The 12,631-nt window shown below is 47.2% G+C and overlaps 1 protein-coding gene across 1 annotated transcript in view; it reads left to right on the top strand.

The window, feature by feature from the left end:
- Positions 1-12,631, top strand: part of dnah9l (dynein, axonemal, heavy polypeptide 9 like) — a 393,205-nt gene that overhangs the window by 47,497 nt on the left and 333,077 nt on the right. Inside the window, exon 12 of the mRNA XM_041200867.1 lies at positions 7,011-7,171. Coding sequence (XP_041056801.1) covers positions 7,011-7,171 — 161 coding nt within the window. The remainder of the gene's footprint in view (positions 1-7,010; positions 7,172-12,631) is intronic.

Below are 12,631 nucleotides of genomic sequence, written 5' to 3'. Positions count from 1 at the left end.
GACTCCCCAGATTTCTGGCACTTGGAGGACTACTGGAAACCAGAAATTTGCTGAGTCCAACTCAGATGAGGAGCCTCTGGACTCGGTCATACCTCAGTTTCTGGATCTGCAAAGACAAGCTCAGGAACATCAGGAAGGGATGTCCACTGCACATAAATTGCGAGGCACGATGGAGGAGTCCGTCTTCCTTCAGTCTGAGGTGATAGTCCTGGCATGCCAATGTTCCAAGTTCAATGCTGATAGGATGGCGGCCACCTTGGAGACCTTGGTCCAGGACGTCACTCCTGCGCTGCTGCACAGGCTGAACTCCATCTCTGATTCCATAGTTGGCCTCCAACAGTGTCAACATGAGAAGGGTGTGGGGCAGCTTGATCTCACTCCAGCTTTCCCTTCTCCCCTAGAAGTCAGCCAGGGACCACTCAGGCACCCATAGGGAGGAGGATCAGCAAGTACACACCCTGGGGCCATCCACCCAGGTGATTCTGGATGTGCCCAGCCCATCTGTATTCCCTCTTCTCGTGACCCCAGCTCCACAGGCTGAGGAGGGTGCCACTGCCACACAGCAGGAGCCCAAAAGCAGGCCAGGGCCCTTCAGGTCTCAGCCCTCCAGAGGATGCTTGTCAATGTCACCATAGACAGGACGTAGTAGTCAGCAGGCTGCCTCCACCTCTGCTGTGAATGTCAGGGGAGCACGAAGACATAATGGCAGGGCTAGGAAGATAAAGAAGATGTAACTCTTTTGAGTCAAAACAAATAAACTAAATTAACAAAATCAGGGACAAATTAGAAGTCATCCCCTTAAAGGGAAACTGTAAAAACAAAAGACAAAATGCAAAAGAAACTTATCAGCCTTAAATTAAAATGTGATTAAGTGGGTCAATAAAACACCGCACCGGGCACAGAAGGCCTTCAGGGTGCCGGCAGACCCCACGTGTTCCCTCTACAGCGATACCCAGCCGTGAATGTAGCCGCAGAAGAGGGGCAAACAGTCAGGTGGGACGACCCCCTCGATCACCCGCTGCCTGGACCTGTTAATGGCCAACTTGGCCAGGCCCAGGAGCAGGTTCATGAGGAGGTGTAACTCTTTTGGAGTCAAACAATTAAACTAAATTAACAAAATGAGGGATAAAGTAAACACAGCCCCTAAATTAGGTCAGCTCTAAAACCAAAGACAAAGTTTAAAGAAAACTTACAAACATCAAACCAAAATGTGATTAACAGGTCGATAAAACACCCCAGTCCCCGTGGTGTCCACCGGGCATGGAAGGCCTTGACAGTGCCAGCAGACTCTGTATGCTCCCTCTCCAGGGACACCCGGCTGCGAGCATAGCTGTGGAAGAGGGGCAGACAGTTGGGTCGGATGACCCCCTTGATCACCCGCTGCCTGGATCTGTTAATGGCCAATTTGGCCAAGCCCAAGAGCAGATTCACAAGGAGGTCTTCCTCCCTCCTGGCCCCTCTCTGCACAGGGTGAGAAGATGTAGTTGCACAGCCTGGGCATGGGCGTTAATCACTTGTACATAATGTTCACTATTGTAAATAAACTCCTAAGAATTTCTCATTGCCTATGGCTCCTTGTTCTGATGAGCAGTGTTTGTGTCACTTGGATGTGAAACCTTGGTTTCTGCACAAGATAAAGGTAGGTGTCTCAGTCCAGGGCCTCTTCCCTGTGCAGTGTGTAATCTTCAGAGAGAAGTGATGATCCAGCTTCACACTCACTGGACACATCAGTGATGCTTGCACCTCGATGGTGCTTGTCATTTCTGCCAGGATGTCATGGGCAGGTGTCACAGAGTTCCCTCATTCTCTCTGTGCTCTCAGCACTTTTGAGGTGGGGCTGGCCCCCATCTCTTCAGCATCTGTGACCAGTGATGGTGTGGTCCTGAAGGGGTCAGGTGCTGAAGGCTGACAAGGGACCAGGTGCATTTCAAGTTTCATGGCTGTGTCTCCATGATATGACCCTGATCAGAGAGTGCAAGCGAGCTGCCTTCAGCCAGACAGGAGTCAGACACTCCCAGAGGCAATGTGAAGACTGCATGTCGTCATCATCCCCCTGGAATCTAGCAATTATTAGGGCCTCCACTGAGTCTTCATGACAGGAGCATAAGAACTGAAGGTATGTGCACTGCCATCAGCCACACAGGAGTCAAATGTTTACAGATGCAAGGTGAGGATGTCAGGATGGTCCTCACTGCATCTCATCATCATTCTCCGCAGATCTTGTGGCTCTGAGGGCCTCCTGAGTGTGATTGCCTCATTGCCGGCATCCTCACCTTCAAGGACCTCATCATCATCATCCCCATTGACATCTTCCTCATCAAAGGATACATGTAGCTGCTCCTCAGCCAGGTCCTCCCCCTGTTGCAGCACCAGGTTGTGGAGCATGCAGCAAGCGACAATGATGTGCAACATCCTCTGGGGACTGTATTGCAGTGCTCCACAGAACCTGTTGAGGCACCAGAACCTCGTTTTAGAAATGCCTATAGTTTGTTCCACCTAAGTCCGGGTTGCAGCATGAGCCTTGTTACACCATCTCTCTGGTGCTGTATGAGGCTGCCGCACAGGTGTCATCGGCCACATCCTCTGTGGGTAGCCCTTGTTCCTGAGGAGCCAACCCTGAAGCTTCTGTGGACCCTGGAAGATGTTAGGGATCTGAGACCTGTTAAGGATGTAGGAGTCGTGGACGGTCCCTGGGAATTGTGAGCAGACCTGCAGGGTGTGCTTGTGGTGGTCGCAGACCAGCTGAACATTCAGCAAGTAGAAGCCCTTGCAGTTGACTTGGTTGACTGCTTGTTGCCATGGAGATCTAAGTGCCACATGAGTGCAGTCGATGGTACCCTGCATCTGTGGAAAACCAGAGATCTGCGCAAATCCCAGTGCTCTTGCTTCCTGGCTTTCCTGATCCCAGGTGAAACGTACAAAGTTCTGTACCTTCGCAAAGATGGTGTCCGTGACCTACTGGATACACTTGGGTGTGGAGGCTTGCGAGATCTTGCACAGGTCACCTGTGTAGCCCTGGAAGGAGCCACTGGCTTAAAAATTGAACACTGCAGTCACTTTCACGGCCACTGGCAGTGGATGCCCTCCATGTCCCTGTGGCACCAAATCCTGCAGCAGGTGGCATATGTGACCAACCAGTTCCTTAGACATGCAGCCTTGCAGCGCAGGTTAGGAAAATACCTATACTTGAGCTGAGAGCTGTCAGCTCAGGCACAGGCATTCTCCTAGCCTGTGCTGCAAGGCTGCACTGTTAGCTTGAACCATGATGGATATTAGTCCAAATCTTAATAAAGACATTGCAAGGGGCTGTGAGTGCCTCCACCAGTGATTGCCCAGCACAACTTGCCCAGTCGGCCAATTGCTCTGCTGTCCCCTAAAACGCACATTAATTTGCAGTCTGTGCCTGAGGGATGGAATGTTCTTGAGCATTTGGTGGCACTTCCAGGCTTTTGCGTTGCTTGAGTCGGCAGGAAATCTTCAGAGGCCTGACTCCAAGCATGTCAATGGAGTTGCAGCTGAATGGCCTCAGCTGCAGAAGAATACTCACTTTTGACAACCTTTTCCAAGTGCGCGGCTGCTACCTTCATCCCCCTCTCCCCAGCCCCAGCATGTGTTTGAGTCCTTCCTTCAGTCTGTCTGTGCTATCTTGCCCCCACACCTGCCTCACTCCCCTGGTCTGATCCGCACTTGAGCCTTTGCCCTGGCACCGCACTGAAAGCCAGCCAGGGAAAAAGTGACTTGCCTGTGCCTCCCGTGAGTGCGCAGCGCCTCATCCTTGATGTTCTACGGGCAATGCTTGTAAGCACTGCACAAGGTTGTGTGCAGTCACCTCCGAGTTTATCTTGAAGTTCAGGTCACCAGGTGAACACCTTTTAAAGGCAGATGTGAAGCATGCCGTTCTAAAATTACCCCACTCTGGAAGGTTAATTTGATATGGGGGCATGATTCCAGTGAGCAGGGCTTATAATTAAATGCAAATGTATTAAAATGATGTTCCTGATGTCCAGCAGTGGGAAACGTGGCCCGCCATTGACAGGTGGAGCGGACAATTGCAAACTGGTTTCACGGTGGTGTAAAACTGATTTTTGGGCTTTTCACCATATTGTCTCCCCCCCGCCCACCCACCATGATGCCTGACACCAACAGAGGCTGGAAAATTCCGGCTGCTGTAAAATAACCAATAATGTAACTTTACCAATAATTTTATGGTCAAATAATGGATGCCATTGAATAGGTAAATTTAAACTCTGTTTCCCAAAGTGACAAAGAGGCTCTTGTACAATGATATTTTTGCATGTCAACCTTGGCTTAGTGTGACAATTTTTGCCTGAGTCCAAAGGTTGTGGGTTCAAACACGACTCCAGAGTGTTAAACACATAATCTAAGCTGACATCCCATACCAGTACTGAAGGAGTGCTGCACAATGGGGCTGGTAAACAGAGTCCCTCAGGTAGATGTAAAACTATATGACAAGGAGCAGGGAAGTTCTCTTGGCGTTCTGATCAACATTTATCTTTCTCTGCCACCATCACTGAAAAACAGATTATTACATTGCTATTACCATGATCATATTGACTACCACATTTTCCTGCATCGCAACAGTGACTCCACTTTGGCTATGAAATACTCAGGGACATCCTGAAATCATGAAAGGAACTTTATGAATGCAAATTATTTCTTCAATTTTAAAATGTTCATTCTTCCAGAAGTTTCTCTGTACAAGGTATGTAATTTTGAGACTCCTTGAAAACAACATGCTAGACCATCCCCTTATTCAAAGGTTTAAAAATAAACTTGATTTTAACTTTCCATTTTAAACTATACAATTTAATTTTTCCCATGCCCATAGCTAGTAAAATCAGCCAAAGTGTTGCAGCCAGTTGATGCATTTGAGAGCACAGTATACCAATCAACCATCAACCAGACTGCAATCTACACAGTTGGCTTGATAGCGCAGAAAAAACAAAATTGGAGAGGGTGATCCCAGGAAAGTAACATTTGTTCAAGGTTAAACAGACCCAAAATCTGTACTTGCCTCTGATTTTTCTGTCTGCTCTCTCATCCACATGATGTCTTGCTTCTGAGACCTGTCTGTTTCTCTGAAACCCAATCTTGAACCAGCTGTAATTTCCTTCAGCTAAATATTGGAAGGAGCAAAGCCACCATCTGCACAGAGTCACAGAATTGTTATCGTGTGGAAAGAGGCCATTTGGCCCATCATGTCTGCACTGGCTCTCTGAGCAATTTAGGTTATTGCCAATCTCCTGGCTTTTCGCCGTAACCCTGCACATTGTTTCTATTTAAATAATCATCCAAAGCCCTCTTCCAGGCAGTGCATTCCAATGTGTGAAAAGGTTTTTTCTCATCTCGCATTTGCTTCTTTTGTAAAACACTTTAAAACTGTGCCCTCTGGTTCTCGGTCCGTTTACAAGCAGGAACCTCCCTATCTACTTTGTCAAGGCCCTTCATTATTTTGAAAACTTCTATCAAGTCTCCTCCCAGCCTTCTCCTCTCCAAGGAAAACAGTCCCAACTTCTCCAATCTTTCCACATAACTGAAGTGTCTCATCCTATTCGTCTAAACCATTTCATTCAGCCCCCTTTACAAATTCTATATCCTTGCTACTGATTCTTTTCCCCTCCCTGGATACTCCCTGGTTCAACAAGAAGATTTGTTTGTAATTTTAGTGTCCCATTTGAACCTGATAATTAACTTCCAACTCAACATCATCTCAGTCAAAAAGACCATTGATTCCCATCTTTGTGACATCCTCCAATTCTGCCCATGCCTCAACCCATCTGCCACTGAAATACTTGGTCATGCTGCTGTCATTTCCAGACTTGTCTATTCCAATGGCCAGCATCATATCCTCCTGCCAATCTGTAGACTTTAGCTCACCAGAACTTTGCTGCCCATATCCTTTCCTGCATCAAGTCCCACTCACCGTCAGCCCTGTCCTCACTGCCTTATTAACTGTGAGTCTCCAAATGCCTGAAAATTAAAATTCTCCTCAGTGTTTAAATCTCTTCCTGACCTCATGTCTCCCTGTTGCAATAACATTCTGCAGCTACAAAAATCTCCCTCAGACACCCTGATCCTCTTACTCTGGACTTTTATACATCCCCCTGTCTTCAACCCAGCATTAGCAGCTGTGCCTTTAGTCAGCTTGCCTCCATACTATGGAATTCCATTCGTCCCTTTGCCTCCGTCTTTCACTTCTCCTTTAAGAACCTCTTTTAAAACCCATCTCTTTCATCATTACTTCTCCTAATAGCTCATTGTTTGGTTCATTGTTCCCCTCTTATACCTCTATCAAGTGCCTTGGAATGTTTTTGACCTTAACTTCTAAATAAATATGAGCTGTTATTTTGCATATATTTTCTATTCTGTTCCCAATCAGCAGGGTAGAACTGTTAGGTCAGCACACCTTCGTGTTATTGGTGTGACAGTGGCAGTGCTGATGGATGAAAGAACTCTGCATGGTTCCCATTTCTTATTGCTATCCAGGGTTTTAAGTATGGCATATTTTAAGGACTGGATGGGCGCAGTTGTGATGCCTTCAGAGCTGAAAGGCCTATTGACAGTCATTGTCCAGGGTCACATATAATGAATAGCCGCATGCGCAAAGTAACCAAAGTACTTGAAGGTATTTGTGGAGCTAGGTGACTACAAAAGTTAACATCTTCAGAACAGTAAATGTAAAAAGATTAGTGGAAGAACAAGTGTCACTGTGAAAAGATCAGTGCAACAGTTGCCCATTAGCTTATGATGGAAGTGGCATGCTGTTGTTCATTTCTGAAATGAAAGATGGTGTCTTTTCAAAAGATAGACGTTTTAAATCAGGTGTATTTGCTTTTACATTTGCAACTACTTTTATTCAAAACTATAAAGTATCTGATAAAGTATGAAGAAAAATATTAAATGGGATTAGTTATTTTTTTAAAGAAATTGAGAGGCATACACTGTTCTGATATGGTATCCATAATTTTTCAATATTAATTTTTTGCTAGGTCACTAATAGTCAGGCATTTGCCTGGCTATCGCAACTGCGACACAGATGGGATGATACTCAACGACATTGCTTTGTCAATATCTGTGATGCTCAGTTTCAGTATTCATATGAGTACCTTGGTAATACACCTCGGTTGGTAATTACTCCTCTGACTGACAGGTGAGCCCTGGATTGATCCACTTACTTGTTTCACTAGTTGTTTGAAGAAATTTAGCGTTCGTAGATTCTTGCGTCAAAGCACATTAAGCTGAAAACTTGTAGTAATTTGATATTTTAATGTCAGTGAAGCCAGGACTATATTCTACTGTTTAATGATAAGTCACTTTTACAATTTGCTATTTTCAAAAATTTTTGAAAAATCCTTTCGTATATTTCTCCTCACTTTGTCAGCTGCCATATAATTTTGAGTGTTGACTTCCCCAGCCAACCTGTATCAAGCCAGCATACTGAGTTATGTATTGGTCATGAAAAGTGATATCTGCTTGCGCATAGAATGGTCCAGGTGTATATTTAAAAATAATTTGGCAGCCTCCTTAAGAAGTAAATCTTTTTCTCGTATTGATCGGAATCTGATATTGAATACATGTTGTGCTATTTTTTCTTTCAACTGTACGCAACTTGTGGTATTATTTTTATCAGACACTTTCTTGGAAATTATTAACCCACCACAATGGTCATGTGTGATTGAGCAACATTTGAATAAAACAAGATCATAATAAGGTCATTAAATTCTGATCCATATTAATCTTCAGGACTGGATGTTATGTGCAATATTATTGTAAAGAAAGTAGATTTCCATAGTCCTTTGTGACACTTTGGTATATAAAAATATTTTTTTGTGCAACAATATTTTTTTTGTATTTCATCCTTCAATCCTCCTTGTTTAGTACTTTCCCAAATTTTCTCATGAGCTATGGGCAGAATTTAACATTCGGCGTGCGGGTGTGGGCCTGACACGTCGGAATGTGAAATGACGTGCGATGACGTCAGGCGAGCGCCCCCATGTCACCATGCACCCTCACGATATTCTGCCAGGCGGTCGCGCGATGATGACAGAGGCACACCCGCCATTAATTAACGGGCCTGTTAAGGCTCTTGAGGCACCAATTGTCTTTGATTTTCCGCAGCCCTTGTGATTTTCAGGGTGTTGCACGGGCGCAACGGGCAGGTGGGTAGGCCACATTTTCAGAAATCCCATTCAAGGGCGGGATAAAAGGGGTGAGTGGACTCGCTAATGTGAGTTGTTTGTACCTTACCTTATAGCTTACTGCTGCTTGCTTGTGTGAACAGGACAATTCACTTCGCTTCAGAGCTGCTTTGACAGAAATAACAGGCTTCAGTTCAGGACTCTGGAGAAGTTATAACACTTGTGGCCTTCCAGGTATCAGACAGCCTTTCCTTACCCTGGGAATGGGGATTGTGGTCTCCGCTGGAGGCACCTCGTCTGAGGAGGAAGAGAGGGCCAGAAGGGGGAGGAGGCCAGGGGTCCATACTCAGCCTCCAGGGGAGCAACCTGTGGGAGGAGAGGCACAGGCACAAGGGGCACAGGGCGAACAGGACGTCCAAGGCAGAAGGGGCCCAAGAAGACGCTACTATCCTGCTGCCAGTGTTTACAGGTGGCAATGCAGCTACCTCAATATGATGAGGTGCAATGCAGAAGGAGGCTCCGCTTCTCAAGGGAGAGCATGACCTCCATCTGTCAGAGGATTGGCCCTGAGATCAGCTCCAACTGTGTGGGTGGACATCCCATGCCAGTGGCGCTGAACGTCACAGTAGCCCTTAGCTTCTATACCTCCGGCCTTTTCCAGGGATGGGTGGGTGGGTGATCTTTGTGGAGTGTCCCAATCAGCTGTCCACACTTGTGTCAAGCAGGCAACAGATGCTCTGTTCAGGCGTGCATTGACTTTCATTCACTACCACATGAACGAGGCCAGCCAGACATAGCGAGCCAGAGGCTTTGCTGTGATTTCTGGCTTCCCCCTCATCCAGGGTGCAATAGACTGTACACATGTGGCCATCAAGGCGCCAGTAGGTGAGCCCGGTGCCTTCGTCAAGAGGAAGGGCTTCCACTCCATGAACGTGCAGATAGTGTGTGATCACAGGATGCTAATTCTACAAGTCTGTGCAAGGTACCCAGGCAGTTCCCATGATGCTTACATCCTCAGACACTCCCAGGTGCTGGAGCTCTTCAGTGCTCCAGCCTGGCTAGATGGATGGCTGCTGGGTGACAAGGGCTATCCCCTCAAAAGATGGCTCATGATGCCTCTCTGCCATCTAAGAATAGAGGCCACACAGCGGTACAATAGGAGCCATGCCTCAACAAGGGTGGCAGTAGAGAGAACCATCGGTCTTCTCAAGATGCGCTTCCGATGCCTGGACCGTTCAGGGGGCACACTGCAATACCCCCCAGATCATGTGTCGCTGATAGTGGTTGCAAGATGCACTCTCCACAATCTGGTGCTGGAAACAGGGGATGCAGAGGAGGAAGAAGATGTTGATGCAGCTGCTCTGGCAGCAGACGATGAGTCCAGTAGTGAGTCTGAGGATGAGTATGCTCAGGAGAATGCTGAGGGGATAGACACAGACCTGGGCATCGTCCAGGGAGGCAGGGACACCTGGGAGGCTTTGATCCAATGCTCCTTCAACTAGCCTACCAAATAAGAACCACCACCACCACATGCCAGGGCTGCAGGCTCCATACTCGATACCTGACAGGAACATTTGCTTGGTGAACAACATGCACTTTGTGCCATTTCAATAAAGCTCAATGACAAACAAGGCACTCATAACATCATGGGTTACCCTGCACCTGCAGAACTAATGAAGCACCCAGAGGCTTGTTGAGCAGAAACACATTTAACGGTGTGGTGCCTGGCATATATAAAACAAATTAAATGGAAAGGTGTTCTCCATCACACCTACTTATAACTAATGTAAAAGTGGGGAAAAAAAATATCACCAGTGATAAGCCCGTGTTGTGCTTAATGTGCTTTAAGTTTTTGTTTGCGGGTGCTACGTCGAGATGCTCCCCGCATCGCTGGCACAGGCATTGGAGACAGCCTGCTCACTCTGCTGTTCTGCTGGCCTCGATGACCTTGGCTGGCGTCTTCTGTCCTGTTGGGCCTGTGCTGGCCCCAACTGGGAGGGAACGGGCAGTGCCACAGCTGGCATTTCCCCAGTCGCCGCAGCCTCTTCAGATCTTATGGTCACTGGCAGAGGGGCGGAGGAGCTGCTGCCGTCATCTGGAGCGCCCTGAGAGGAGCCCGTAGAGATGACAGGTAGCTCGTGCACCACTTTGGACCTCCTTGCTCACCATTGATGGATGATCACCTGGCTGGGATACTGGTTGCCGAATCCAGCTCCCACACTGACACTGACCAGCTGAAGTCATTACCGGTGTGGGGACTTATAGGTCCGAGCGCATCCCCAGGATTCAGGTCCTGGAGTAGCTGCTTCATGAGATTCGCCACTCTCTCTGTGGAGGAGGCAGTGCGCTTAGCCATGAGGGTCATTGCATTGCTCGTGCTCCGCAGGCACTCCTCCATCACGGAGACCATGGCACTCATTCCCTCATGTATCACCACCAGATCCTCCCCGACTCCCTGTTGGACTTCCAGCTTCTGCTGCCTCATTGACATTTGCCACTCACACTCTAAGAACTCTGAGGTCCAGGGGGTGGGGGTTGGGGGTGCTCCTAACTGCTGTGCTAAGCGACCCATGCCAACATGGTACTCACCCTTCCCGATCGCAGGAGATCATTGAAACGCTTACAGCACTGTACCCATGTGCGCCTCACTACATCATGGGAGCTCACCATGGATGCTACCTCCTCCCAGGCATGTTTAGTGAGGTGGGGGGCCTCCTCCTCCCATCCCTGGGGACAAGAACAACCTGGCATGCTGCCACCTCCTCAAGGAAGGCAGCGAGACACTCGTCGGAAAAATGCGGGGCCAACTGCCCCGCCAACCTGCCCTCCCGCCTACCGTATTCAGCACTGACGTTGTCCATAACAAGGGTCTTCCGAGTCAATGGCAGCCTCCATATGGCTGCCACAGCCACTTTGAATCGGCCGCCGGGTCGCCATTGGACCCGGTGGACATCGAGATCCTGCCCCCGCCCGCCCCTTCTCACTGATGCCGGAGTCGCGTATTACGCTGGGTGGGCCTTAATTGGCATGCCCGTGTAAAATGGCAGTGCGGAGCCGATTGCGGGCAGTGGTCGTTTTGCCGATCGCCCTTGCCCACTCCCGTCGAGCCCACCGAGTCAATGCAAAATCCTGGCCTATGTGTTTCATGAGCCCATAGGTTTCCCAGAGCTGCCACTGCTCTGCTGGCTTAACCTTACTGGAAGTGCAGCAGAATGATTTTAGTTTGCTTCTGTGAACAGGGTTTCTAGTGTATTTCTAATGAGTTATGGCAATGGAACAACAGCAGTTCTGAGAAAATGCCTAACCATAGACTTTGGTGCCATTCCTGTTTTTATTGTGCACTTTTACAGTGTTGAATTTAATCTAAATTCTGTAGACCCTGTTAAAAACCATTTACTAACTTAAAGACTGCATCAAAAGTGAAGACACTTCCACATTATTTCAGTGCCATCTATTTTATGTTTTCATTCACTCAAGTTCTGTTTAAATCTAAGTTAATAAACACAAGTAAGAAATGGCAAATATAATAACTTTATATCCTAAGCACTTCATAAATAACAGAATACTGCAAATATTTACTAATATTGACAATTAAATTGATCCATTGTATCAATCCCAAGTTCCTAGGAGAGGCGTACATTGAGTTGATTTAAAGACTATCATGGTTGCGTATTATTCTGTTTGATGTTTCACATCAGACCAGATTTTGCAGTCATAAGAAGTGAGACTAACAGTTTGATGTTATAAGAGAGTAAAAGGATAGCTAGTATCTTCACATACACCACTTTAACGCACAACCCAGAAGTTGGTGGAAGAGATAAGGTGCACTGCAGCAGCAGTTTCATATTGAAATGACTTTAATTTTATCTCTCCCCCTTAATCCCAATCTTTATTTTGCTTTCTGTACACCATGGGGCTGAATTTTCACCTCTGCATGCAGGCACGTGCTGGACACACACGAGCATGAAATAGTGTGTGATGATGTTGGGTGAGCGTCCCGACGTCATCACGTACTTGCACGATATTTTGGTCGGCGGGCGTGCGCATGAGTCGGCAGCGCACACGCCGACAATTAAGAGGGCTGTTAAGCCCATTAATAAATTAATTAAATTGAATATTTCCCTGCCCGTCCAACCTTACAGCTGGCAGGTGGACAAATAGGCCAAGTGGCCTTTGCATTTTTTGCGAAACCTCATCCAGAGGTGGGATGAGGTTTTGAATAGTGATTAAAAAATATATAAAACCTTTTACAACTCATTTTTAACATGTCCCTGCTCATGTGACAGAGCGGGCAGTGGACCGTCATGTGGCTGTTCCTGGGCCCACCCGCCGTGCCCACCTGATGAGGGGAAAACCCTCCCCCATTCAAATCTTCTTATACCTCCTGGTTTAGACTCTGATTATCTTAGGAAGGATTCTTATAATGATTGGTTGAATATCCTTGCTGTCTCTTGTTTTGCTCACAGCTGCCA

The sequence above is a fragment of the Carcharodon carcharias genome, chromosome 12, assembly GCF_017639515.1.
Source record: "Carcharodon carcharias isolate sCarCar2 chromosome 12, sCarCar2.pri, whole genome shotgun sequence".
In the NCBI taxonomy this organism is placed as follows: Eukaryota; Metazoa; Chordata; class Chondrichthyes; order Lamniformes; family Lamnidae; genus Carcharodon; species Carcharodon carcharias.
Note: the sequence above shows the minus strand (reverse complement) of the source record. Positions and strands in the feature narration are given on the sequence as shown.